At 61.6% G+C, this 26,921-nt stretch overlaps 6 protein-coding genes across 6 annotated transcripts; 3 read left to right on the top strand and 3 right to left on the bottom strand.

Annotated features, from left to right (window-relative positions):
- Positions 1-574: 574 nt before the first annotated feature.
- Positions 575-1,483, top strand: PHYSODRAFT_498237 (hypothetical protein; the record flags this gene model as incomplete). Its single annotated transcript, XM_009527621.1, has 1 exon — positions 575-1,483. A coding segment is annotated over one exon (909 nt), but the record flags the coding sequence as incomplete, so codon positions are not given.
- Positions 1,484-3,019: 1,536 nt separating this feature from the next.
- On the top strand, positions 3,020-10,907 carry PHYSODRAFT_300133 (hypothetical protein; the record flags this gene model as incomplete). Its single annotated transcript, XM_009527620.1, is given in 6 exon segments — positions 3,020-3,584; positions 3,671-6,220; positions 6,299-7,678; positions 7,739-8,320; positions 8,397-10,850; positions 10,870-10,907. 6 exon segments carry the CDS (start codon positions 3,020-3,022, stop codon positions 10,905-10,907), a joined length of 7,569 nt encoding a protein of 2,522 aa, XP_009525915.1.
- Positions 10,908-12,268: 1,361 nt separating this feature from the next.
- On the top strand, positions 12,269-13,657 carry PHYSODRAFT_500080 (hypothetical protein; the record flags this gene model as incomplete). Its single annotated transcript, XM_009527619.1, has 2 exons — positions 12,269-13,322; positions 13,365-13,657. Coding segments are annotated over 2 exons (1,347 nt in total), but the record flags the coding sequence as incomplete, so codon positions are not given.
- Positions 13,658-14,299: 642 nt separating this feature from the next.
- On the bottom strand, positions 14,300-15,333 carry PHYSODRAFT_500510 (hypothetical protein; the record flags this gene model as incomplete). The annotated part of the gene is made up of 2 exons (XM_009527618.1): positions 14,300-14,584; positions 14,626-15,333. 2 exons carry the CDS (start codon positions 15,331-15,333, stop codon positions 14,300-14,302), a joined length of 993 nt encoding a protein of 330 aa, XP_009525913.1.
- A 1,675-nt stretch (positions 15,334-17,008) lies between these two features.
- PHYSODRAFT_500369 (hypothetical protein) lies at positions 17,009-18,042 on the bottom strand (the record flags this gene model as incomplete). Its single annotated transcript, XM_009527617.1, has 2 exons — positions 17,009-17,293; positions 17,335-18,042. 2 exons carry the CDS (start codon positions 18,040-18,042, stop codon positions 17,009-17,011), a joined length of 993 nt encoding a protein of 330 aa, XP_009525912.1.
- A 4,384-nt stretch (positions 18,043-22,426) lies between these two features.
- On the bottom strand, positions 22,427-23,460 carry PHYSODRAFT_501050 (hypothetical protein; the record flags this gene model as incomplete). The annotated part of the gene is made up of 2 exons (XM_009527616.1): positions 22,427-22,711; positions 22,753-23,460. The coding sequence occupies 2 exons, from the start codon at positions 23,458-23,460 to the stop codon at positions 22,427-22,429; spliced, it is 993 nt and encodes a 330-aa protein (XP_009525911.1).
- Between the last annotated feature and the right edge of the window lie 3,461 nt (positions 23,461-26,921).

The raw sequence follows: 26,921 nt of genomic DNA, 5'->3' as shown, positions 1-26,921 counted from the left end.
AAAGTTGTCGTACACTTACGGGTACAACATAGTTAAGGGGGTTGGTTGCTCTTTGCCTGAAAGTTTGGTGCATGGAACCAATAAATGGTCGCTTGCCTCGCTTGTCTGCAGTCCTTTGCCTCACGTAGCCTATTGTGCCGCGCAGGTACGTCACCCATGTCGGCTGCACTGAACATTCCTTTACTTGCTCGTTAGGTTCTTGGTTACTACGGCTGGCCCAAGCTAAGCATCTCTGTCCACCTCAGCGATGTTACCAGCTAACTATTTCGAAAACCCACGACCCAAGCGCGCCAACGGTAGCCCGTTACACTTCCATCGCTGCAAGAAAGGCTCTGCAGGGTGTGCCTGCAGACTTCTTTTACAGAGCGGTCCACACCAAAATCGCCTAAGGCAATGGAATCCGTGCGACCATTCATCATCTCTGAGTGACCATTCATCATCTCTGAGTAATGAACGAATGTAGAGGCTGTCGGGTGTGCAGTGCTAAGCGACAACTTTTACGACAAAGCATGCTAAGAGCCCGCCGCCGCGCTCGCGGTCAGCAGCTCACATTTCCTTCATTATTTTTCACTATTTCGTGGCCAACCTCACGGCCGAGGGGCGTACCGTTGTACCTCTCACCTGCGAGATGCCCTGCTCGCTAGAGGCGATCGTCCTGCAGGTCCCGAAGGCTGTCGCTCAGATCCGTGAGATCGTCGCCAACAGCTCCGAGTTCGACAACGGCTACATCTTCCTCGCCCACTCGCAGGGCGGTGCCATCGCTCGCGCAGTCATCGAAGAGATGGACGACCACAAGGTCAAGCGCTACATCAGCATAGCCGGCCTCCAGAACGGCCAGTTCATCGGCCCCGACAAGGTGGAGTACTCGATTGCCAATGATGGGCCGTTCCTCGCCACGCTCGTGCCCGAGACCATGTTCAACTACAGCGCCTACGGCCCGGAGGACTACTACGGCAAGATGCAGAAGGACTACGTCATCTACACCATCGAGAACCCCGACGCGCAGTACACGTACTCGCAGTTCAACGTCAACCGCTGGCCGCAGTTCGGCAGCTTCTCCACCGCCAACTTCTTCCTGCCCGTGTACAACAACGTTAACCGCTGTCTGCCGGGCGACGACCAGTGCGTTTACGACCAGCGCCGCCGCAAGGCCAACTTCCTCAAGCTGGAGGAGGCCCACTTCTTCGCCTCGCCCGCCGACGAGCGCATCATGCCGTGGCAGAGCTCCATCTTTGGCCGCTACTCGGAGGTGGACACGATCGAGGAGATCGAGACCAAGTACATGAACCTCACCATCGTCAACATGAACGACACGCTCGAGTACACGTCGGACACGTTCGGGCTCAAGACACTGGACGAGCGCGGCGGCCTCTTCATCCACGAGATCGCCAACATCACGCACAGCTGCTGGCGCGCCGTCCAAAAGGATGGCTGCAAGTGGGCCTCGCTCACCAACGACTACCTCTACCCCGCTCTACACTAACTTTTAGTACTAGTAAAAGGTAGGGCATTCTACAAAAATAAATAAAACCATAGCTTTTCAGTGCCGCGTAGTCTCGGGCTGCCACCGTCGTAAGCAAGTGTGCCCACCAGGGGCGTGAGTTTGGGCTACGACCGACTCAAGTCTCACCACCGAGCCCCGAGCGGCAAAGACCGTGTCGGTCTTGCCGGTACATGCACCGCAATTGCCGAGACGCTCGACTCGTCGGCAGGGAATCGGCAATACCCCCCGCGAAGTAACCGCGCCGGTAACGGCCGGCCCTTGTGTTGACACGGTCGTTAAATAAACGGCAAGGACACCGGTCCTGGAGCTCTGCAACGCAGCCGTGTCGGTCGGCAACGCAGCCGTGTCGGTCGACTGCCAAACTCGCTTTCCTTCAGACTAATGCAATCAGTGCCCGACTTCAACTTGGCTCGCAGTGTCTCTTGCGCGGCGACAACTCGACTGCGACTCGCGTGCAAACCCTGCCCAGTACAGTATGAGGAGGGCGCAGCGCGTGCTCACCAAGGACTGCAGGTGGTGCCTGCGGGCTGGGGTGGCGGCTTAGGTGGCAGCACCAAGCATCCGTACCAGCACCGTGTCCAGGCCAGCCGAAGGCGCTTGATGTGGCAGACATGAACTCGGGGTGATGAGCGGACTGACCTATCGCGGCGACGCAGGGTATGGAGTGTGACAGGTTGTTACTCTCGGGATTGGAATGGTGACTGAAATTGAGGTATGACCCTTCACCCCAAATATGCGATGCAACAGTGCCTTAGCGACTGAGCAATCAGCTGCTCAGAATTGCAACGATCTGCGAGGGGTATAGGTTCACAATGGGTAGCGGAGTATAGTACATCTTGCTGGGGCCGGTACAAGACCAGTTAGTGCTCCGAAAGGTTATGCACTCCGGTAGGTTGGCGACCGAGATTGACTTTCCAATTCTTTCCATATTTTCAACGCAGGAAGCGTGTCATGCGCAGTTGACCTGCTCGGACCGGGCGATCTTTGGCTCGTACTTGGCGTTTGTATTGGCCAGTGGCCCCGACGGGAGCGACCCCCCGCCCATTCTTCGTTTTCAGCGACCAGCGCGCGAGCGACGAGGAAGACAGCGACCGACAGCAGCAGCAGCGAGCACAGGACAGGGACACAACACACACGAGAACCGAGCAGAGCACAGGACACGCGCCGCAGCGAACACGCAGCAGACGGCGCGAGCGTGTCCGGGCGGGCCTCCTCTTGCGAGCGGAGAGCTCGTCTTGGGCGACAAAGAGACCGCCCGCCTTCCCCGGGAGCGCGCGAGTGAGTTGAGTGACTGTATTGCGTGTGTGTGACTGACGCGAGGTTGGCGCGACCCCTCTCTTCCGCTATCTGGCTGTAGCCGGAAGGGTCTGGGTCCGTGGACTTCATCTTCGTATTCGTCTTTTCTTTCATTTTTCTTTAAATAAAAACAAACCCCCATAAAACAGGAAGAGAAACAGTAAAAACCTATAAAAAAGTAGTGCATTTCAGTCGAGAAAGTAGTAGTAACGAGCAAGCATGTGGAGAGCAACAAGTAACAACCAAGATCAAGGAGAGAGCAGCAGCCGTGGCGGCGGCGGAGGAGCCAAGTGGAGCGGCAGCTTGCGGGCGGGCGCGGTGCTGGCGACCCTGCTGGGCGTGTGGAGTCTGCGCGCGCTGCAGGTGTCGTCGGCGCCGACGGCCAAGTCGTGGGTGCGGGAGGACGGCCACGTGTCGGTGGTCAACTGCTCGGCGCTGTCGCCGCCCCCGGACACGCAATTCTGGCAGGCCATGGACCGGTGCTACGACTGTGCCGCCGAGCCGTCGTGCGGTTTCTGCCAGTCCACACTCACGTGCGTGGCCGGCAACCTGCAGGGACCGTTCGACCGCTACCAGGTTTGGTGCAGCGACTGGATCCCGGAGGCCGAGGCTTGCCCCGTCAACCCGCAGTGCGACACCATCACCGACTGCGGCACCTGCGCCGCGTCGGACGAGTGCGTCTGGTGCGCGTCGGACGCCTCGTGCATGGCGGTGGAAGAGGGCTTCGGCTCGGGCTGCAAGGCGCTGGTCAGTGATGCGCCATGCCCGACCGTGGTCGTTCCAGGTGCGTGCAGCTGTATCTTGCGAGTAGAATTCCGTGGGGACTAAAAACTGAATCGTTACTTGTGCGTCGTGTGTGACAACGAGCAGAGACGATCATTGTTGGGGATGTGATCATCCACCAGGAGCCGCCTAACGTGCGCAGGGGGATCGTCGTCAAGGGTGTCACCATGCACTCGACGAACTACTCCCTCGTCGTGAACCAGTCGGCTGTGTCTGTGCAGTCGGGCGGCGTGATTCAGCTGCGCGCTGGCGACGACAACAGGTTCAACACGGCTGGTGGCGCGGTGGAAATCGCTGCGGGCGACGGGGTGCATCAGAACCGCGGGCGTGGCGGGACTGTTAAGATCGCCGGAGGCAACGGGCTCGGAGTCCAGAACTTCGACAACTCGGTCACGGGCGGAGCTGTGCAGCTTTCGGGCGGAATGTCCGAGGTCGGGACTGGAGGTGATATCGACTTGGCTGGTGGTGAAGGTGCTACCACTGGCGGGTCCATCAACATTGTCTCGGGCACCAGCACCGTGTCGTCAAGCGGCAGCATCGCCATCCGAACATCCGCTGTCACCACCAAGGGAGTGTCTGGTAGAGTTATTCTGGAGACGGGTGCGGCGTTCAAGGCATCAGGTTCCATGGAGCTTCGCACGGGGCCTTCGTCCTCGGAGGAAGCAGGATCAATTGTGCTGTCCAGCGGTTCGTCCGACGGTGGCAAAGGAGGCAACGTTTTTGTGCGTGGCGGTTCGTCCGGCGGAGATGCAGTCGGTGGATCAGTGCGTGTGGAGACGGGTGTTTCTGGCACGAAAGCTTCAGGTGAAGTGGTTATCGTCACTGGCAGTGCTGGGGTGAATGGGTCGAGCGGTGCTGTGGTTATTGGGTCTGGAAACTCATCCTCTCAACCCACCGGGCCGTTGCTACTGTTCACGGGAAGCGCAAATGAATCAAGTTCTGGTTCAATTTCACTGAAGGTTGGCATTGGAAACTCTGCGAAAGGAGGAGAGATCGTTGCTACAGCGGGCTCAACAGTCAAGGCAGGGGGAACTGGTGGCGCGATCAAAATCATTGGTGGAACTGGAGCAAATGCAGATGACTCGTCTGGCGGCACAACCACCGTCAGCGGTGGTGCCTCAATGGGAGTTTCAAATATTTCCGTTGGTGGGCATGTGATTGTTGTTGGTGGAAATGCTACTGGTGGAGCTGGCGGATCTGTCACGCTTCTTAGTGGCCTCAGTCAAAATGAGTCAAGCGGAAACGTGGTCATCAAGACGGCACCGGGTGTTCAAGGTGGGAGCGGCGTTATTCGTCTCTCGACCGGAGACTCCGGACCAGACTCGGGACGAGTCGATATCTCAAGTGGCACTTCGTCCCAGGGTACGAGCGGCGACATTCGACTAAGCGGCGGAAAGGCTATTGTTGGAAATGGTGGCGGAGTCACTCTTACTGGTGGACCCACTGAGAGTGGAAATGGTGGGGCAATCCACCTGTCTTCTGGAACGAGTACTTCAGGAATCACTGGAATTGTTAAGATTGCGAGTGCAGTAAGCGCGGTTGGGGAAGGCACAGGATCACTGAGTCTTACAAGTGGTTCAGCTGCACAAGGCAAGTCTGGTGATATCGTCGTTGGAACTGGATACACTACTCGCCGCTCTGCTGGAAGTGTGCAAGTGCAAGCTGGCTCCTCATCGGAAAGCTCACCCGGCAGCATTAGCATTGGTAGCGGCAACACGGCTGGAGACAGCGGAACAGGCGGAGCCATCGAGCTTAGTGGGGGATCTGGAACGTCCTCTAACGGTGGTGTTGGTGGCGAGGTTCGCATTGCTGGAGGAAGTGGCCATGGACTTCATTCCCAAGCTGAAGGGGACGGCGGACGGGTCAAGCTTGTCGGAGGTCAATCTATTGATGGAAGTGGCGGAGAGCTTATGCTTCAAGGTGGAAGCAGCTCCTCCTCAGTAGGAGGGGCTGTGAACATATACAGTGGCAAATCAAGCTTAAGCTCGTCTGGCGCTATTCTTTTGGCATCGGGTGACTCAGCTGCGTTCGGCGACTCTGGCAGCTTTAGTCTGCGCACAGGAAGCACATTGTTGGGAAGAGCTGGCTCAGTTACTCTTGGAACCGGTACGTCTCAAGGTCAGGCTGGAGGTGTTTCTCTCAAGGTGGGCTCTAATGGCCTTGGCGACGGCGGTGATATCACTGTCGAGTCGGGATCTTCGACACACGCTGCTACGACGGGCGGAGCTCTGTACCTAACAGGAGGGTCTGGTACGAGCGACAATTCTGGAGATGGAGGTGATGGCGGCCAAGTTGTTCTAGCCGGTGGTTCGTCGCTCGGATCCTCTGCACAAGATACTGGCGGTGCAGTCCTTATTCGGGGTGGCGGAGCTCAAAGCGGTGTCGGTGGTAACGTCAAAATGGTTTCCGGAGGAAGTGCAAACTCCTGGAGCGGAGCTGTTGAGATAGCATCGGCTCAGGCTGCGAGCGGGGGCATGAGTGGTACAATGTCTATTGCCACCGGAAACAGTCCTGATGGCACTGCTGGAGTCTTGAAGCTGTCGACGGGTACAGCATCAAGAGGTAACAGCGGCTCAATCCAGGTTCTTGTAGGAGCTGGTGATGCAACTGATGGTGGAGATGTTCAGATCAGTGCTGGTGAGTCATCCGGGATGGGCCGAACCGGAGGCAAAGTCACTCTAACTGGTGGCACGGGCTCGGGAACTAATGCCGTAGACGGAGGAGATGGTGGCGATGTGGACATTATCGGTGGTGAAGCACGTGGCTCAAACTCACTTGATAATGGTGGTAGTATCAATGTTGCCTCCGGCCGCGCGGCGTATGGTTATGGAGGTGATCTATCCATGTCTTCTGGCTCGGGGGTTGCTAGTTCCAGTGGGGCTGTCTTAATCTACACGCCAAATGCAGGTTCACGGGGTGCAAGCGGCATGATCTACGTGTCCACTGGAACGTCAAGCTATGGAAACTCCGGCCCAATAAGTTTTGCTACAGGAGCTGCTAAAAACGGAAAAGGAGGTCAAGTCCAACTCTTTGTTGGCGGCGGCGACTTTGGTGAAGGTGGTATGATTTCCATGGAAGCAGGAAGCACGACTGATTCTCGCACCGGAGGAGTTGTGTCGGTCGTTTCGGGGGCAAGTCAGGCCACCTCTAGCGGTGACATTACTGTGAATACTGCCAATGCCGGCGGGGCCGGAGGAAGCGGAGGCGTGAAGCTTCAGACAGGAACAGCTACTGCTACAGACTCGGGAGCACTTGTGCTTGCGACGGGTGCTGCAACGCTTGGGCATGGTGGGGACTTTATTGTTACCGTTGGTACCGGTACGAAGACGGATGGTGGCCAAGTTCAGTTGACAGCCGGGGCTACTACTGACGCCGGTGGCAGAACGGGAGGAACGGTTGCCATTCAGGCTGGTGAAGGCCTTAGTCCTGCGTTTACCAACGGAGGCAATGGCGGCGTTGTAAAACTGACTGGCGGTGCTTCACAAGGCGGCAGTACAGCACTGAATACGGGCGGAGGTATCACCCTCGAGGGTGGCTTTGCGAACAGAGGACGTGGTGGCAGTATCCGCGTTGAAACTGGCTTTGGCGCGACCACATCCAGCGGGGCATTGTCCATGATGACAGCTTCATCTGGAACAAAGGGTACAAGTGGCTCCGTTAGCATAAACTCCGGTGACACTACGGCGGGTGACAGCGGAGAAGTCACTGTGTACAGCGGTCAAGCTCTTAAGGGCAAAGGTGGATTCGTTTCCTTGTCTGTCGGAAATAACACCGAAAATCCTGGTGGTGATGTGACTATAAGCGCTGGGCTTGCACTCCACTCCTTCACTGGTGGCTCCGTCACTGTGACCACTGGCGGTTCTGTAAAAACTACGTCGGGTGATGTTCTGGTTCAGACGCCAAACAGTGGGCCTAATGGCGGCTCGGGGTCATTAACGTTCACGACTGGGAAATCACAGTCGACGGACAGCGGTGCGATGACCTTCGTAACGGGGCTAGCGCAAAAGGGCCATGGAGGCAATGTCATCATGTCCGTTGGCGTGGGAGATACTGGCAACGGTGGGGACCTGAATATGACAGCCGGTGATTCTTCAGGTAAGCATTCTTCATTTTAGTAAAGTGTGTTATTGAAGCTAATCGTCTTTATTATTGCAGCGGCCGCCCAAGTGGGAGGAACGATCTCGCTTCAAGCTGGCTCCGGCACAAGCATTAACCCAAGCAATGGAGGTGATGGAGGTGCTGTTCAAGTCCGCGGAGGCCAAGGCATGGGCGGGAAAGCTGATAGCGATATTGGCGGAATCGTTCACGTTGAAGGCGGAACTAGTAGAACTTCAACCGGCGGCAGAGTTGAGCTTTTCTCTGGCACGGGGGCGACTTCTAGCAGCGGAGATATGGCGCTCATGACTGTCGACTCTGGCAAGAAAGGAGTGTCGGGAACGCTTCGGGTGGAAACTGGGAATGCTACTACAGGCCCGAGCGGGTCGCTTTTCGTAGCGACGGGAAGTGCTAAGCCTGGCCCAGCTGGTGACATCGTGGTCAGTGTAGGGTCTGGCTGGACTGGCAGCGGTGGTCGTGTTGCCGTAACTGCCGGCGACATGGGCGATCTCAGATCAACTGGAGGAGAAGTGGCTATTACTGGTGGTCGTGGAACCAATCGCTCTCCTGGTGGAGGTGGTAAAGGTGGACCTGTCAACGTTGTTGGTGGCGCAGCCGGAGGCCAGAGTGGAGGAGATATCGGTTGGTGTTGTCAAACTTACTATAGGAAATGCTAACATCGGTACACTTCTAACTGCTTCGTTATGCACACACACAGGCGGAGCAGTTACTCTTCAGGGTGGCCAGGCCAACAAAGGAACTGGAGGTGCTGTCAGTATTATCACTGGCGGTTCTGACTATTTCTCAAGCGGAGACGTTAGCATCCGCACGGCCGATTCCGCTTACTATGGAGTCAGCGGCTCGATTGAGCTTCGTACCGGCAAAAGCCAAGATGGCGATTCGGGCAGCTACAGTCTTCGAACGGGCGATTCTGACAGGGGTAGCAGCGGCAGTGTCGACGTTTCCCTCGGCAATAGTCTGGCCAAAGCTGGCGGCGACTTGAAGCTGAAGGCTGGCTCGACATCTGCAGTTGGACAAACTGGTGGAAGTGTTGTTGTTGCTTCTGGTTACAGTACGAAAGGAGACAGTGGAAGCATTACTGTGAACACCGATAACTCCGGGACAGCTGGAGTGAGTGGTTCGATTGCAGTTTCATCCGGTACAGCTGCGCAAGGTGACTCGGGAATGATCTCACTGACGACTGGCAGCGCAACTGGAGGTCATGGCGGCAACGTGCAGGTCTCTGTTGGCACCGGTCGAACCGGAAGCGGTGGTGACATCATCGCGCGGGCTGGCGATACGACGGCTGTGGCCTCAGTTGGTGGAAAAATTTCACTTACTGCAGGTAGTGGCTTGAGCTCCGATCTGAAGGACGGTGGTGATGGAGGTGATGTTGTCGTGTCAGGTGGAGATGCCAGCGGTAAAAGTTCCACGACAGACGTAGGTGGATCTATTCGCCTAGCTAGTGGAAAAGGCAACGCCGCGACGGGTGGATCAGTGACAGTCGTTACTGGAAATGCAACCTCCTCCTCGAGTGGCGATGTGAAGATCTTTTCTGGCGACGCTGTCGAGAAGCTCACTCGCTCCTCTGGAAGCATCAGCGTTGGGACTGGTGCGACTACTAACGAGGGAAGCGGGTCCATTTCCGTACGCTCCGGCGCTGCAACGAAAGGAACCAGTGGGGACATTTCCGTGCAAGGTGGTTCCAGCCTCCAAGGCGCATCGAATGTGTTAGTCCAAGCAGGAAGTACTTCTGCTGCGAAGGCTGGATCAGTTGTCGTTGTCACCGGGGTTTCATTCCCTGGTTCTAGTGGCGACATTGACATTAGCTCTGACCGCGGCGGTAGCAACGGTGGTAGCGGCATTGTCACTATGTACTCCGGAGATTCTCGAGGTGGCTCCTCTGGCTCTGTGACTCTCAGCTCTGGCGCATCGGAACATGGAGCTGGTGGAGACATTCGACTTCTTGTGGGTTCCGGCGTTGGTCACCAGGGAGGGAATGTAGCTGTCACCGCTGGTGCAACGACCCATACGGATGGTGGTGGCAGTGTTGCGATTCAATCTGGAAAGAGCTCTGCGACTTCCAGCGGAGGCGTGACTTTGTCAACTGCCGGAGCTGGGAAAGCTGGGTATTCTGGTTCAATGGTGATCCAGACTGGTGACTCTACCGACATGCCCGGTTCTGGAAATATATCGGTCCTAACCGGCGATGCTGTCAAGGGCGGCGGTGGCAATATCACTGTAGCTGTTGGTCTCGGATCTGTTGGCGATGGCGGTGCGATTCAGTTAGCTGGGGGTGACTCGACTGCTGCTCGTGCCGTTGGAGGTCGTGTCCGCCTCGTTGGCGGCCGAGGACGTTCAACTGATGACAAGGATGGCGGCAACGGTGGTAATGTGGAGATCGTGGCTGGATCCTCTGACGGCATGAACAAGGCCCGTGACCAGGGAGGAGCGGTTGCTATTGCTGGTGGGTCTGCTGCAGCGTCCACTGGTGGTGCCATCTCGATCTCTTCTGGCAGCTCATTGCTTACGTCAAGTGGCGACGTATCAATTGACACGGCCGAAGCACCGAGCACAACAGGCGCACTGCAGCTCAACACTGGTGGTTCTAGCCAGGGTGGATCTGGCGGTGTTGTCATTGAGACAGGTGATGCTGATACTGGAAGAGCAGGCTCGATTAACATTGCTGTCGGGTCGGGATCAGGAAGCGCTGGTGGGGATGTTTCGATCGCCGCCGGCTCGACAGATTCTTCGAAAGCTAAAGGTGGTAAAGTTGTTATTGCAACGGGATACAACTCGGCAACTTCTAGCGGTGATTTGTCGTTGGAAACACCGGACTCGGCACCCGATGATGGATCTTCCGGACAGGTTGCACTCAAGACCGGTGACTCCGCTACTAGTTTTGCCGGATCAATAGTGCTTAGCACCGGCCTCGGAGCAGTTTCGGAAGGTGTAGGCATTCAAGTCGCTGCTGGCAAAGCAATGACTGGAAACGGTCAAACTGTCAACATTGTTGGCGGAGATGCGCTTCAAGCGAAAGATGCAGTTGGCGGCAGTGTCAAAATTATTGGTGGCATTGGCCTAGGAGATGACGAGGCTGGTGGCGGTCGCGGAGGCTCTGTTGAGCTTGTCGGTGGAAAAAGTTATGGAGGTTCCTTTACGACCGATGTTGGTGGGCCTGTTGTTTTCAGAGGCGGCGAAGCTGTTGCTGCGTCAGGTGGAGCAGTGAACATTATCAGTGGTGGAAATGCTATTTCATCGAGCGGGGATCTGACGCTTCAAACTGAAGCCGCCCCCGTTGATGGAAGCAGTGGGCTTGTCGAAATCACGTCTGGGCAAGGAGTAAAGGGATCAGGCGTTATTTCTATTGCTTCTGGAACCTCGTCAGATGGCACAACTGGCAGTGTGACTGTGGGTTCTGGTGATACGAACACCGGCGTGTCCGGATCTCTCGCGCTATCCACAGGAAGTACCGATACTGGTGCTCCAGGGTCAATCGCCTTGAGTACTGGAAATAGCACTTCTGGTGCTGGTGGTAACTTTATCGTTCGCCTCGGAGTAAACAGCGGCAACATCTCAGTGGCAGCTGGAGAATCAGCCTCAGGGACCGGAGGGTCCATTGACCTTGAGACGGGGGCGGGCTCGGTATCATCTGGGTCTGTTTCGGTTTCTACTACCCCTGCGTCTGGAGCCGGTTCCAGTGGCACCATTGCTATTTCCACTGGAAGCTCACCTGCAGGTGCTGCCGGTCGCGTGGAAATCATCACGGGGAGTTCTGATATTGAAGGCGGAGGCATCTTGATTGCTGCGGGCTTGTCTTCTGAGGCGAAGGGTTCCCCTTTGTCTTTGTCTGCTGGAAGTACTACTGGCACAACTGGTGATGGTGGCGATTTAGTATTTGCTGCTGGTGACTCGGAAACAGCGATTGGCGGTGATGCTGGCGTTCATGCTGGTTCTGGCACGATTGGTGGCAAGCTATCTCTTCATTCGGGAGATGGATCGAACAAGAACGGAGGAGATGTTTGGCTCTTCTCTGGAGCTAGTGGAAGTGCTGACAGTGGAAACGTCATGATTCAATCTGCAGACAGCAATGCTAACAGCGGATCGGTTCAGATTGGATCGGGTTCTGCTCGAGGCAGTTCCAGTTCCATTCGTCTTTATACCGGACTTGCATCGAGTGGAAACGGAGGCTTAATTAGTATTGAAGGCGGTAACGGAACGGCAACTGCTGGCGCAATTAGCTTGACCGGCGGTGGAAATCCTTCTGCAATTGGCGGCTCAGTTGTTGTGTCTTCCGGGTCTGGAAAAACCAGTGGTGATGTCGCTGTACTTTCAGGAAACGCCGAAGCTGGTGGTGACAGTGGCATGATACGTCTCAAAACTGCTGACAGTGACAGTTCGACTGGAAGTGTAAAAATTTCATCTGGAAACGCTGGCACTACCCAGAGTGGCAATGTGGAGCTTACCGCTGGTACAGGCTCAACTGCAGGGGGTACTGTATCCATTTCGGGATCTTCCAATCCTGTTGTCGCTGGCGGTAACGTTATCGTCACTAGTGGTTCCTCTACTGTTTTGCTAGAAAACGGTGGTATGGTTCAAATTACCACCGGACTAGGTTCTACTAGCGGTACTTTGACAGCTGTAACAGCCAAAGCTCCTTCAAGTGGCGGAGTTGTCATTGGCAGTGGGGATGCTACGGCTGGAGTAAGTGGGGATATTGCACTACAAAGTGGCTCCAGCTCTAGTTTCTCTACTGGAACCGTTCGCGTGTTGGCTGGAACTAGCACTTCCCTGAATGGAGGAGACGTTGTCATTAAGTCTGGCGAAGGGTCTACCCACGGCGGAAACATCGACATAGTTAGCGGGGCCGCATCTGCACCAACCGGAAGTGGTGGACACGTGACATTGAAGTCTGGCGGTGGGGACATAGTTGTTTCAGGAACGGATGCGGCTGCGTCTCACATGAGTGTATCAGGTGATGGATCAGTGAGTGTTAAGGCAGACACTTCGTCATCCATGGAGATTCGCGGCGGGGACAGCCTGAATATCAGTGTCCAAACTGGAGAGCTTACAGTATCTCATGGGGAAACAAAAGTACCTGGAGGAGTAATTTGGCGCTTGCAACCGGACAAGATGATCAGTCACGTCCCAGCCCAGATCACCGAGATCACATACCCGTCCGATCGACGAATTAAGACGGATATCGAAGATGTTGATGAAGATGACATTCTGCAGCGCATTCAGACTCTTGAAGTAAAAAAATATCGTTATTCGGAGATGTGGCGCGAGATTCGAGGTATCCCTGACGTCACTGTTCGTGGCGTCATTGCTCAACAAGTGGAAGAAACGTTTCCAGAATACGTGACAGTTTCAACGCTTACGCTTCCCGAGAAAAACTTCAGTTTGGAGCAATTTCACGAAGTGAACAAGCAACAAATCACAATGGATTTAATTGCAGCTATTCACGCTCAGCACAAACGCTTCAAGGTAGGCCCGAACAGTGAGGCGCAGAGCGGGCGTATTGACATCGCCACTGCAGACGCGGGGTCCTACGTAAATGCTTCTCCGACTGGAAGCAGTGGTGATGTCAGCATCGAAACGGGATCATCGAGCTACAGCACAAGCGGGGGCATCTTCATTTCTAGTGGAGGAGCCCAAGCTAGCTCTGGTTCGGTCAACGTTCGAGCTGGCGATAGCATGGCTGGCGATGGCGGATCTTTGGTACTTGAAGCCGGGTCTTCCCAAGGAAGTGGTACAGCGGCCGGCAGCGTCGTCATTGCAAGTGGTGAAAACTTCGAAAATCCAGGAGATGTTAATTTGCAGACACCGGACTCCCGTGGCAGTCGAAACAGCGGAAGTATATCTGTGACGACCGGGTGGTCTGCTGTTGGAGAAAGTGGATCGATCGCCGTAAGCACCGGTGACTCGTTTGCGGGGTCAAAGGGTACTGTTGATGTTACCTCTGCGACCACACGCGTTTCTGGCGAATTCTTGGTCAATGCAGAGAGAGACCACATATCTGGTTCCGCTGGTGACGTGCAATTACGCAGTGCTAGTAGCGATACACGCTCTGGTGATGTGAAGCTGTCCACAACGTCGCTCGAGAGTGTCCGTGAAGCTGGCTCACTCACAGTTCAGACGGGTGCTGGGGTTGAGAAAAGTGGAGATATTGCCCTCCTATCGGGGCATACGTCGGGAGGGGCTTTGAGATATTCTGTTGGTTCCGGGAGTCCCGGAAATGTGGTTGTACAAGGTGGAGATTCGACCAATCTCGGAGGCAACATTTCTATTTCATCTGGGCATGGCAACATTCAGTCCGGTAGCATATCGATTTTAGCGCCGAACGCTGCGACCGAAGTCGGTGGTGCGATTGCAATTCAAACACAACAGTCGGACACAAGCACGACCGGTAACACACTCATCAAAACTGGAGATGCCGCATCCAAACAATCAGGTCCGATAGAACTTCAAACTGGTTCTGCATTATCCGGACTTGCTGGGTCTATCAAAATACACGCAGGCCTAACCTCCACAGGCCAAGCAGGAGCAACGAGCATCGACGCCGGGTCAGCATCGACAAGTGGGTCCGGCGGTGCTGTCCGCGTGTCGGGCGGGTCGTCTTCAAGCGGCGTCGGCGGGGACGTGACTGTGTCGAGCGGTGCCTCCGGCAGCTCCGCTGGCGGCAGCGGTGTGTTCGTCCGTAGCGGTTCTGGCGGCAGCCTGAGCCTCGTCCAGGGCGACAGCGGTGTTGTTGGCAGCGATGTGGAGTTGCGTGGCGGCGGCGTGGACAGCGCGACCGCAGCGCAGAAGGTGAGGGTCGTCGGATCTGCGAACGCTCAGGGCGCGGGCGGCGACGTGTCGATCGATGGCGGTTCGTCTGCGGCGAGTGTGGGCGGTTCGGTGTTGCTGACGAGTGGCGACGGCGCCGTGAGCAGTGGCGGCGTGACCGTTTCTACGAGCGTCGTGTCCGGTGGTTCGAGTGGCAGCGTTGACGTGCGCAGCAGCGCTAGCAGCGTGTCAAGCGGGTCTGTCCGCATTGGAAGCGGGTCCGGAGACGCTAGTGCAGGGTCCATCGAGGTGACTGGTGGCTCGTCCGCTACGGGTGAGGGCTCCAGCGTGTCTGTGTTGGGCGGCGCGTCGGATTCGTCGGCGGGCGGCAGCGTGACGATCCTGAGCGGTGAAAGTGCTTCGACGGTGAGCGGCGCAGTGACGCTCGGGTCTGGCAGCGGTGCGGCTTCCGTGAGCAGTGGCGCGGTGTCGTTGACGAGTGGGTCGGTCGAGACCGGTTCGTCAGGCGCAGTGTCGATCGGATCTGGTGCGTCGTCGACGCAGTCGAGCGGGTCGGTGAGCGTATCTGGTGGCGAGGCTGCAGGTGCTAGCGGGTCGGTGCGCGTGTCCGGCGGTCGCAGCTCGGACGACGTGGGTGGCTCGTTGGCTTTGGCCGGTGGTGCTGGCGCGACGGGCGGTGACGTGACGGTGTCTGGCGGCGTGAGCACGTTGGGCAACGGCGCGTCGCTGGCGTTGCTCAGCGGAGAAGGCCCGAGCAGCAGCGGCGATGTGCGTCTGGCCAGTGCGTCAGGCTCTGCGTCGGGCGGTGTATGGATTTCGTCCGGCTCTGCGTCTGGATCTGGCAGCGCTGGTTCGGCTGGAAGCATCCGCTTGTCGGTGGGTCCGTCCGCGGCTGACGGCGGCGATGTGGTCGTGCAGAGCGGTTCGAGCGCCGCATCCGCTGCAGGCGGCGTCGTGTTGACGGGCGGTTCGTCACTGTCGACATCGTCTTCGACAGGAGCCGTAGCAGGCGCCGTTCGGTTGGAGGGCGGCAGCTCTGCAGGAAACATCGCCGGCGGCGTGGTGTCTGTGTCAGGCGGTTCTGGCGTGGTGCAGGGCGGGTCCGTATCGTTGGTGAGCGGCGGCGGCAGTGACGCGGCTGCCTCCAGCGGTGTCGTGACGGTGGGTTCATCTGCTGTTTCTGATGCCAGCGGGTCCGTGAATGTGAGGAGCGGCGCTTCATCGAGTGGCGTGTCCGGCAACGTGACGCTGGGTAGTGGCGACTCGCTCGACAGCTCGTCCGGGTCAGTGGACGTGGTTGGCGGGTCAAGTGTCGCGTCCAGCGGCGGGTCTGTGTCGGTGCGCGGCGGAAGCAGTGGCGACTCATCTGCTGGCGGCGCGGTGTCGCTGGTGAGTGGCATCGGTGCGACCAGTGGCAGCGTCAAGGTGGCGAGCGCAGCCGCGACGGGCTCGAGTATGAGTGGCGACGTGGGCGTTCACACGGGCGGTGCCGACTCCGGCGCATCGGGCTCGTTGTCGGTTGCGTCTGGCACCAGTGCAAGCGGGTCGAGCGGGTCTGTGGTCGTGTCGAGCGGCGATTCCGTCTCGTCGGACGCAGGCGACGTGGATATCCGTGGCGGCTCGACTGGAAGCACGAGCACGCGCGGGGGCTCTGTGTACGTGTCGTCCGGCGAGGACGGCGTGGTGAGCTTGTCTGGTGGTGTTCGTCGCAGTGCTGCCGGCGGCTCGGTGGATGTCACCGCCGGTGGTAGTACGGACAGCAGTGTGGGCGGCGGTTCGGTGAGCGTGCGCGGCGGATCTCTGACTGCATCTACGGGTGCTGCTGGCGGTGTGGCCTTGTCTGGCGGTGCTGGTTCGTCTGGCGCTGCGACCGGAGGCGGCATTGCTCTGACTGGCGGTGCGAGCGAGGCTGGCGCTGGCGGTGTCGTGGACGTTTCTTCGGGCGCGGGCTTGCTGGGCAGCGGCGACGTGAGCGTGACGAGCGGTGCTTCTGCGAGCGGAGACGCCTTGAGCGGTTCTGCGACGATCGGGAGCGGCGCGTCGGTGGATGCGGCGTCGGGCGTGGTGACGCTGTCTTCCGGTTCTTCGGGGTCGGGTAGCAGCGGCGACGTGTCCGTGCAGTCTGGCGAGGCGTCTACCACGGCAGGCAGCGTGTTTGTGTCGGGCGGTTCTAGCAGCTCGTCGACGGGCGGCGCGGTGTCGGTGTCTAGCGGCACTGGCAGTGTCTCGAGCGGCGTTGTGTCGGTCGGAAGCGGCATTGCTAGCGGTGGGTCTGCATCTGGCGCTGTGTCGGTCGTGTCTGGCTCTGCGGTGGACGGCGCATCCGGTGCTGTTCGTGTGGCCAGCGGATCTAGTAGTACGGGTTCCGTTGGTTTGCTGAGCGTGGCGGGCGGTTCCAGCGGCGCGGCGGGGTCGGGAGGAAGTGTTCTCGTGAGCGGCGGCAGTTCGCTGACGGGGTCTTCCGGTTCCATGGATGTGAGCGGCGGGTCTTCGTCGTCGAGTGTGTCTGGCGGTGCTGTCCGCGTGTCGGGCGGTTCGTCTTCAAGCGGCGTCGGCGGGGACGTGACTGTGTCGAGCGGCATCTCCGGCAGCTCCGCTGGCGGCAGCGGTGTGTTCGTCCGTAGCGGTTCTGGCGGCAGCCTGAGCCTCGTCCAGGGCGACAGCGGTGTTGTTGGCAGCGATGTGGAGTTGCGTGGCGGCGGCGTGGACAGCGCGACCGCAGCGCAGAAGGTGAGGGTCGTCGGATCTGCGAACGCTCAGGGCGCGGGCGGCGACGTGTCGATCGATGGCGGTTCGTCTGCGGCGAGTGTGGGCGGTTCGGTGTTGCTGACGAGCGGCGGCGGCGCCGTGAGCAGTGGCGGCGTGACCGTTTCTACGAGCGTCGTGTCCGGTGGTTCGAGTGGCAGCGTTGACGTGCGCAGCAGCGCTAGCAGCGTGTCAAGCGGGTCCGTCCGCATTGGAAGCGGGTCCGGAGACGCTAGTGCAGGGTCCATCGAGGTGGCTGGTGGCTCGTCTGCTACGGGTGAGGGCTCCAGCGTGTCTGTGTTGGGCGGCGCGTCGGATTCGTCGGCGGGCGGCAGCGTGACGATCCTGAGCGGTGAAAGTGCTTCGACGGTGAGCGGCGCAGTGACGCTCGGGTCTGGCAGCGGTGCGGCTTCCGTGAGCAGTGGCGCGGTGTCGTTGACGAGTGGGTCGGTCGAGACCGGTTCGTCAGGTGCAGTGTCGATCGGATCTGGTGCGTCGTCGACGCAGTCGAGCGGGTCGGTGAGCGTATCTGGCGGCGAGGCTGCAGGTGCTAGCGGGTCGGTGCGCGTGTCCGGCGGTCGCAGCTCGGACGACGTGGGTGGCTCGTTGGCTTTGGCCGGTGGTGCTGGCGCGACGGGCGGTGACGTGACGGTGTCTGGCGGCGTGAGCACGTTGGGCAACGGCGCGTCGCTGGCGTTGCTCAGCGGAGAAGGCCCGAGCAGCAGCGGCGATGTGCGTCTGGCCAGTGCGTCAGGCTCTGCGTCGGGCGGTGTATGGATTTCGTCCGGCTCTGCGTCTGGATCTGGCAGCGCTGGTTCGGCTGGAAGCATCCGCTTGTCGGTGGGTCCGTCCGCGGCTGACGGCGGCGATGTGGTCGTGCAGAGCGGTTCGAGCGCCGCATCCGCTGCAGGCGGCGTCGTGTTGACGGGCGGTTCGTCACTGTCGACATCGTCTTCGACAGGAGCCGTAGCAGGCGCCGTTCGGTTGGAGGGCGGCAGCTCTGCAGGAAACATCGCCGGCGGCGTGGTGTCTGTGTCAGGCGGTTCTGGCGTGGTGCAGGGCGGGTCCGTATCGTTGGTGAGCGGCGGCGGCAGTGACGCGGCTGCCTCCAGCGGTGTCGTGACGGTGGGTTCGTCTGCTGTTTCTGGTGCCAGCGGGTCCGTGAATGTGAGGAGCGGCGCTTCATCGAGTGGCGTGTCCGGCAACGTGACGCTGGGTAGTGGCGACTCGCTCGACAGCTCGTCCGGGTCAGTGGACGTGGTTGGCGGGTCAAGTGTCGCGTCCAGCGGCGGGTCTGTGTCGGTGCGCGGCGGAAGCAGTGGCGACTCATCTGCTGGCGGCGCGGTGTCGCTGGTGAGTGGCATCGGTGCGACCAGTGGCAGCGTCAAGGTGGCGAGCGCAGCCGCGACGGGCTCGAGTATGAGTGGCGACGTGGGCGTTCACACGGGCGGTGCCGACTCCGGCGCATCGGGCTCGTTGTCGGTTGCGTCTGGCACCAGTGCAAGCGGGTCGAGCGGGTCTGTGGTCGTGTCGAGCGGCGATTCCGTCTCGTCGGACGCAGGCGACGTGGATATCCGTGGCGGCTCGACTGGAAGCACGAGCACGCGCGGGGGCTCTGTGTACGTGTCGTCCGGCGAGGACGGCGTGGTGAGCTTGTCTGGTGGTGTTCGTCGCAGTGCTGCCGGCGGCTCGGTGGATGTCACCGCCGGTGGTAGTACGGACAGCAGTGTGGGCGGCGGTTCGGTGAGCGTGCGCGGCGGATCTCTGACTGCATCTACGGGTGTTGCTGGCGGTGTGGCCTTGTCTGGCGGTGCTGGTTCGTCTGGCGCTGCGACCGGAGGCGGCATTGCTCTGACTGGCGGTGCGAGCGAGGCTGGCGCTGGCGGTGTCGTGGACGTTTCTTCGGGCGCGGGCTTGCTGGGCAGCGGCGACGTGAGCGTGACGAGCGGTGCTTCTGCGAGCGGAGACGTCTTGAGCGGTTCTGCGACGATCGGGAGCGGCGCGTCGGTGGATGCGGCGTCGGGCGTGGTGACGCTGTCTTCCGGTTCTTCGGGGTCGGGTAGCAGCGGCGACGTGTCCGTGCAGTCTGGCGAGGCGTCTACCACGGCAGGCAGCGTGTTTGTGTCGGGCGGTTCTAGCAGCTCGTCGACGGGCGGCGCGGTGTCGGTGTCTAGCGGCACTGGCAGTGTCTCGAGCGGCGTTGTGTCGGTCGGAAGCGGCATTGCTAGCGGTGCGTCTGCATCTGGCGCTGTGTCGGTCGTGTCTGGCTCTGCGGTGGACGGCGCATCCGGTGCTGTTCGTGTGGCCAGCGGATCTAGTAGTACGGGTTCCGTTGGTTTGCTGAGCGTGGCGGGCGGTTCCAGCGGCGCGGCGGGGTCGGGAGGAAGTGTTCTCGTGAGCGGCGGCAGTTCGCTGACGGGGTCTTCCGGTTCCGTGGATGTGAGCGGCGGGTCTTCGTCGTCGAGTGTGTCTGGCGGTGCTGTCCGCGTGTCGGGCGGTTCGTCTTCAAGCGGCGTCGGCGGGGACGTGACTGTGTCGAGCGGCATCTCCGGCAGCTCCGCTGGCGGCAGCGGTGTGTTCGTCCGTAGCGGTTCTGGCGGCAGCCTGAGCCTCGTCCAGGGCGACAGCGGTGTTGTTGGCAGCGATGTGGAGTTGCGTGGCGGCGGCGTGGACAGCGCGACCGCAGCGCAGAAGGTGAGGGTCGTCGGATCTGCGAACGCTCAGGGCGCGGGCGGCGACGTGTCGATCGATGGCGGTTCGTCTGCGGCGAGTGTGGGCGGTTCGGTGTTGCTGACGAGCGGCGGCGGCGCCGTGAGCAGTGGCGGCGTGACCGTTTCTACGAGCGTCGTGTCCGGTGGTTCGAGTGGCAGCGTTGACGTGCGCAGCAGCGCTAGCAGCGTGTCAAGCGGGTCCGTCCGCATTGGAAGCGGGTCCGGAGACGCTAGTGCAGGGTCCATCGAGGTGGCTGGTGGCTCGTCTGCTACGGGTGAGGGCTCCAGCGTGTCTGTGTTGGGCGGCGCGTCGGATTCGTCGGCGGGCGGCAGCGTGACGATCCTGAGCGGTGAAAGTGCTTCGACGGTGAGCGGCGCAGTGACGCTCGGGTCTGGCAGCGGTGCGGCTTCCGTGAGCAGTGGCGCGGTGTCGTTGACGAGTGGGTCGGTCGAGACCGGTTCGTCAGGTGCAGTGTCGATCGGATCTGGTGCGTCGTCGACGCAGTCGAGCGGGTCGGTGAGCGTATCTGGCGGCGAGGCTGCAGGTGCTAGCGGGTCGGTGCGCGTGTCCGGCGGTCGCAGCTCGGACGACGTGGGTGGTTCGTTGGCTTTGGCCGGTGGTGCTGGCGCGACGGGCGGTGACGTGACGGTGTCTGGCGGCGTGAGCACGTTGGGCAACGGCGCGTCGCTGGCGTTGCTCAGCGGAGAAGGCCCGAGCAGCAGCGGCGATGTGCGTCTGGCCAGTGCGTCAGGCTCTGCGTCGGGCGGTGTATGGATTTCGTCCGGCTCTGCGTCTGGATCTGGCAGCGCTGGTTCGGCTGGAAGCATCCGCTTGTCGGTGGGTCCGTCCGCGGCTGACGGCGGCGATGTGGTCGTGCAGAGCGGTTCGAGCGCCGCATCCGCTGCAGGCGGCGTCGTGTTGACGGGCGGTTCGTCACTGTCGACATCGTCTTCGACAGGAGCCGTAGCAGGCGCCGTTCGGTTGGAGGGCGGCAGCTCTGCAGGAAACATCGCCGGCGGCGTGGTGTCTGTGTCAGGCGGTTCTGGCGTGGTGCAGGGCGGGTCCGTATCGTTGGTGAGCGGCGGCGGCAGTGACGCGGCTGCCTCCAGCGGTGTCGTGACGGTGGGCTCATCTGCTGTTTCTGGTGCCAGCGGGTCCGTGAATGTGAGGAGCGGCGCTTCATCGAGTGGCGTGTCCGGCAACGTGACGCTGGGTAGTGGCGACTCGCTCGACAGCTCGTCCGGGTCAGTGGACGTGGTTGGCGGGTCAAGTGTCGCGTCCAGCGGCGGGTCTGTGTCGGTGCGCGGCGGAAGCAGTGGCGACTCATCTGCTGGCGGCGCGGTGTCGCTGGTGAGTGGCATCGGTGCGACCAGTGGCAGCGTCAAGGTGGCGAGCGCAGCCGCGACGGGCTCGAGTATGAGTGGCGACGTGGGCGTTCACACGGGCGGTGCCGACTCCGGCGCATCGGGCTCGTTGTCGGTTGCGTCTGGCACCAGTGCAAGCGGGTCGAGCGGGTCTGTGGTCGTGTCGAGCGGCGATTCCGTCTCGTCGGACGCAGGCGACGTGGATATCCGTGGCGGCTCGACTGGAAGCACGAGCACGCGCGGAGGCTCTGTGTACGTGTCGTCCGGCGAGGACGGCGTGGTGAGCTTGTCTGGTGGTGTTCGTCGCAGTGCTGCCGGCGGCTCGGTGGATGTCACCGCCGGTGGTAGTACGGACAGCAGTGTGGGCGGCGGTTCGGTGAGCGTGCGCGGCGGATCTCTGACTGCATCTACGGGTGCTGCTGGCGGTGTGGCCTTGTCTGGCGGTGCTGGTTCGTCTGGCGCTGCGACCGGAGGCGGCATTGCTCTGACTGGCGGTGCGAGCGAGGCTGGCGCTGGCGGTGTCGTGGACGTTTCTTCGGGCGCGGGCTTGCTGGGCAGCGGCGACGTGAGCGTGACGAGCGGTGCTTCTGCGAGCGGAGACGCCTTGAGCGGTTCTGCGACGATCGGGAGCGGCGCGTCGGTGGATGCGGCGTCGGGCGTGGTGACGCTGTCTTCCGGTTCTTCGGGGTCGGGTAGCAGCGGCGACGTGTCCGTGCAGTCTGGCGAGGCGTCTACCACGGCAGGCAGCGTGTTTGTGTCGGGCGGTTCTAGCAGCTCGTCGACGGGCGGCGCGGTGTCGGTGTCTAGCGGCACTGGCAGTGTCTCGAGCGGCGTTGTGTCGGTCGGAAGCGGCATTGCTAGCGGTGCGTCTGCATCTGGCGCTGTGTCGGTTGTGTCTGGCGCTGCGGTGGACGGCGCATCCGGTGCTGTTCGTGTGGCCAGCGGATCTAGTAGTACGGGTTCCGTTGGTTTGCTGAGCGTGGCGGGCGGTTCCAGCGGCGCGGCAGAGTCGGGAGGAAGAGTTCTCGTGACTGGCGGCGATTCGGAGACGGGTTCGTCCGGTTCCGTGGACGTGAGCGGCGGAACTTCCTCATCCAGTGGATCTGGCGGTGCTGTCCGCGTGTCGGGCGGTTCGTCTTCAAGCGGCGTCGGCGGGGACGTGACTGTGTCGAGCGGCATCTCCGGCAGCTCCGCTGGTGGCAGCGGTGTGTTCGTCCGTAGCGGTTCTGGCGGCAGCCTGAGCCTCGTCCAGGGCGACAGCGGTGTTGTTGGCAGCGATGTGGAGTTGCGTGGCGGCGGCGTGGACAGCGCGACCGCAGCGCAGAAGGTGAGGGTCGTCGGATCTGCGAACGCTCAGGGCGCGGGCGGCGACGTGTCGATCGATGGCGGTTCGTCTGCGGCGAGTGTGGGCGGTTCGGTGTTGCTGACGAGTGGCGACGGCGCCGTGAGCAGTGGCGGCGTGACCGTTTCTACGAGCGTCGTGTCCGGTGGTTCGAGTGGCAGCGTTGACGTGCGCAGCAGCGCTAGCAGCGTGTCAAGCGGGTCCGTCCGCATTGGAAGCGGGTCCGGAGACGCTAGTGCAGGGTCCATCGAGGTGACTGGTGGCTCGTCCGCTACGGGTGAGGGCTCCAGCGTGTCTGTGTTGGGCGGCGCGTCGGATTCGTCGACGGGCGGCAGCGTGACGATCCTGAGCGGTGAAAGTGCTTCGACGGTGAGCGGCGCAGTGACGCTCGGGTCTGGCAGCGGTGCGGCTTCCGTGAGCAGTGGCGCGGTGTCGTTGACGAGTGGGTCGGTCGAGACCGGTTCGTCAGGCGCAGTGTCAATCGGATCTGGTGCGTCGTCGACGCAGTCGAGCGGGTCGGTGAGCGTATCTGGCGGCGAGGCTGCAGGTGCTAGCGGGTCGGTGCGCGTGTCCGGCGGTCGCAGCTCGGACGACGAGGGTGGTTCGTTGGCTTTGGCCGGTGGTGCTGGCGCGACGGGCGGTGACGTGACGGTGTCTGGCGGCGTGAGCACGTTGGGCAACGGCGCGTCGCTGGCGTTGCTCAGCGGAGAAGGCCCGAGCAGCAGCGGCGATGTGCGTCTGGCCAGTGCGTCAGGCTCTGCGTCGGGCGGTGTATGGATTTCGTCCGGTTCTGCGTCTGGATCTGGCAGCGCTGGTTCGGCTGGAAGCATCCGCTTGTCGGTGGGTCCGTCCGCGGCTGACGGCGGCGATGTGGTCGTGCAGAGCGGTTCGAGCGCCGCATCCGCTGCAGGCGGCGTCGTGTTGACGGGCGGTTCGTCACTGTCGACATCGTCTTCGACAGGAGCCGTAGCAGGCGCCGTTCGGTTGGAGGGCGGCAGCTCTGCAGGAAACATCGCCGGCGGCGTGGTGTCTGTGTCAGGCGGTTCTGGCGTGGTGCAGGGCGGGTCCGTATCGTTGGTGAGCGGCGGCGGCAGTGACGCGGCTGCCTCCAGCGGTGTCGTGACGGTGGGTTCGTCTGCTGTTTCTGGTGCCAGCGGGTCCGTGAATGTGAGGAGCGGCGCTTCATCGAGTGGCGTGTCCGGCAACGTGACGCTGGGTAGTGGCGACTCGCTCGACAGCTCGTCCGGGTCAGTGGACGTGGTTGGCGGGTCAAGTGTCGCGTCCAGCGGCGGGTCTGTGTCGGTGCGCGGCGGAAGCAGTGGCGACTCATCTGCTGGCGGCGCGGTGTCGCTGGTGAGTGGCATCGGTGCGACCAGTGGCAGCGTCAAGGTGGCGAGCGCAGCCGCGACGGGCTCGAGTATGAGTGGCGACGTGGGCGTTCACACGGGCGGTGCCGACTCCGGCGCATCGGGCTCGTTGTCGGTTGCGTCTGGCACCAGTGCAAGCGGGTCGAGCGGGTCTGTGGTCGTGTCGAGCGGCGATTCCGTCTCGTCGGACGCAGGCGACGTGGATATCCGTGGCGGCTCGACTGGAAGCACGAGCACGCGCGGGGGCTCTGTGTACGTGTCGTCCGGCGAGGACGGCGTGGTGAGCTTGTCTGGTGGTGTTCGTCGCAGTGCTGCCGGCGGCTCGGTGGATGTCACCGCCGGTGGTAGTACGGACAGCAGTGTGGGTGGCGGTTCGGTGAGCGTGCGCGGCGGATCTCTGACTGCATCTACGGGTGTTGCTGGCGGTGTGGCCTTGTCTGGCGGTGCTGGTTCGTCTGGCGCTGCGACCGGAGGCGGCATTGCTCTGACTGGCGGTGCGAGCGAGGCTGGCGCTGGCGGTGTCGTGGACGTTTCTTCGGGCGCGGGCTTGCTGGGCAGCGGCGACGTGAGCGTGACGAGCGGTGCTTCTGCGAGCGGAGACGTCTTGAGCGGTTCTGCGACGATCGGGAGCGGCGCGTCGGTGGATGCGGCGTCGGGCGTGGTGACGCTGTCTTCCGGTTCTTCGGGGTCGGGTAGCAGCGGCGACGTGTCCGTGCAGTCTGGCGAGGCGTCTACCACGGCAGGCAGCGTGTTTGTGTCGGGCGGTTCTAGCAGCTCGTCGACGGGCGGCGCGGTGTCGGTGTCTAGCGGCACTGGCAGTGTCTCGAGCGGCGTTGTGTCGGTCGGAAGCGGCATTGCTAGCGGTGGGTCTGCATCTGGCGCTGTGTCGGTCGTGTCTGGCTCTGCGGTGGACGGCGCATCCGGTGCTGTGCGTGTGGCCAGCGGATCTAGTAGTACGGGTTCCGGTGGTTTGCTGAGCGTGGCGGGCGGTTCCAGCGGCGCGGCGGGGTCGGGAGGAAGTGTTCTCGTGAGCGGCGGCAGTTCGCTGACGGGGTCTTCCGGTTCCGTGGATGTGAGCGGCGGGTCTTCGTCGTCGAGTGTGTCTGGCGGTGCTGTCCGCGTGTCGGGCGGTTCGTCTTCAAGCGGCGTCGGCGGGGACGTGACTGTGTCGAGCGGCATCTCCGGCAGCTCCGCTGGTGGCAGCGGTGTGTTCGTCCGTAGCGGTTCTGGCGGCAGCCTGAGCCTCGTCCAGGGCGACAGCGGTGTTGTTGGCAGCGATGTGGAGTTGCGTGGCGGCGGCGTGGACAGCGCGACCGCAGCGCAGAAGGTGAGGGTCGTCGGATCTGCGAACGCTCAGGGCGCGGGCGGCGACGTGTCGATCGATGGCGGTTCGTCTGCGGCGAGTGTGGGCGGTTCGGTGTTGCTGACGAGTGGCGACGGCGCCGTGAGCAGTGGCGGCGTGACCGTTTCTACGAGCGTCGTGTCCGGTGGTTCGAGTGGCAGCGTTGACGTGCGCAGCAGCGCTAGCAGCGTGTCAAGCGGGTCCGTCCGCATTGGAAGCGGGTCCGGGGACGCTAGTGCAGGGTCCATCGAGGTGACTGGTGGCTCGTCCGCTACGGGTGAGGGCTCCAGCGTGTCTGTGTTGGGCGGCGCGTCGGATTCGTCGGCGGGCGGCAGCGTGACGATCCTGAGCGGTGAAAGTCCTTCGACGGTGAGCGGCGCAGTGACGCTCGGGTCTGGCAGCGGTGCGGCTTCCGTGAGCAGTGGCGCGGTGTCGTTGACGAGTGGGTCGGTCGAGACCGGTTCGTCAGGCGCAGTGTCGATCGGATCTGGTGCGTCGTCGACGCAGTCGAGCGGGTCGGTGAGCGTATCTGGCGGCGAGGCTGCAGGTGCTAGCGGGTCGGTGCGCGTGTCCGGCGGTCGCAGCTCGGACGACGTGGGTGGTTCGTTGGCTTTGGCCGGTGGTGCTGGCGCGACGGGCGGTGACGTGACGGTGTCTGGCGGCGTGAGCACGTTGGGCAACGGCGCGTCGCTGGCGTTGCTCAGCGGAGAAGGCCCGAGCAGCAGCGGCGATGTGCGTCTGGCCAGTGCGTCAGGCTCTGCGTCGGGCGGTGTATGGATTTCGTCCGGCTCTGCGTCTGGATCTGGCAGCGCTGGTTCGGCTGGAAGCATCCGCTTGTCGGTGGGTCCGTCCGCGGCTGACGGCGGCGATGTGGTCGTGCAGAGCGGTTCGAGCGCCGCATCCGCTGCAGGCGGCGTCGTGTTGACGGGCGGTTCGTCACTGTCGACATCGTCTTCGACAGGAGCCGTAGCAGGCGCCGTTCGGTTGGAGGGCGGCAGCTCTGCAGGAAACATCGCCGGCGGCGTGGTGTCTGTGTCAGGCGGTTCTGGCGTGGTGCAGGGCGGGTCCGTATCGTTGGTGAGCGGCGGCGGCAGTGACGCGGCTGCCTCCAGCGGTGTCGTGACGGTGGGCTCATCTGCTGTTTCTGGTGCCAGCGGGTCCGTGAATGTGAGGAGCGGCGCTTCATCGAGTGGCGTGTCCGGCAACGTGACGCTGGGTAGTGGCGACTCGCTCGACAGCTCGTCCGGGTCAGTGGACGTGGTTGGCGGGTCAAGTGTCGCGTCCAGCGGCGGGTCTGTGTCGGTGCGCGGCGGAAGCAGTGGCGACTCATCTGCTGGCGGCGCGGTGTCGCTGGTGAGTGGCATCGGTGCGACCAGTGGCAGCGTCAAGGTGGCGAGCGCAGCCGCGACGGGCTCGAGTATGAGTGGCGACGTGGGCGTTCACACGGGCGGTGCCGACTCCGGCGCATCGGGCTCGTTGTCGGTTGCGTCTGGCACCAGTGCAAGCGGGTCGAGCGGGTCTGTGGTCGTGTCGAGCGGCGATTCCGTCTCGTCGGACGCAGGCGACGTGGATATCCGTGGCG

The sequence above is a fragment of the Phytophthora sojae genome, assembly GCF_000149755.1.
Source record: "Phytophthora sojae unplaced genomic scaffold PHYSOscaffold_4, whole genome shotgun sequence".
NCBI classification, from domain to species: domain Eukaryota; phylum Oomycota; class Peronosporomycetes; order Peronosporales; family Peronosporaceae; genus Phytophthora; species Phytophthora sojae.
This window is presented reverse-complemented; position numbering and strand designations above follow the sequence as displayed.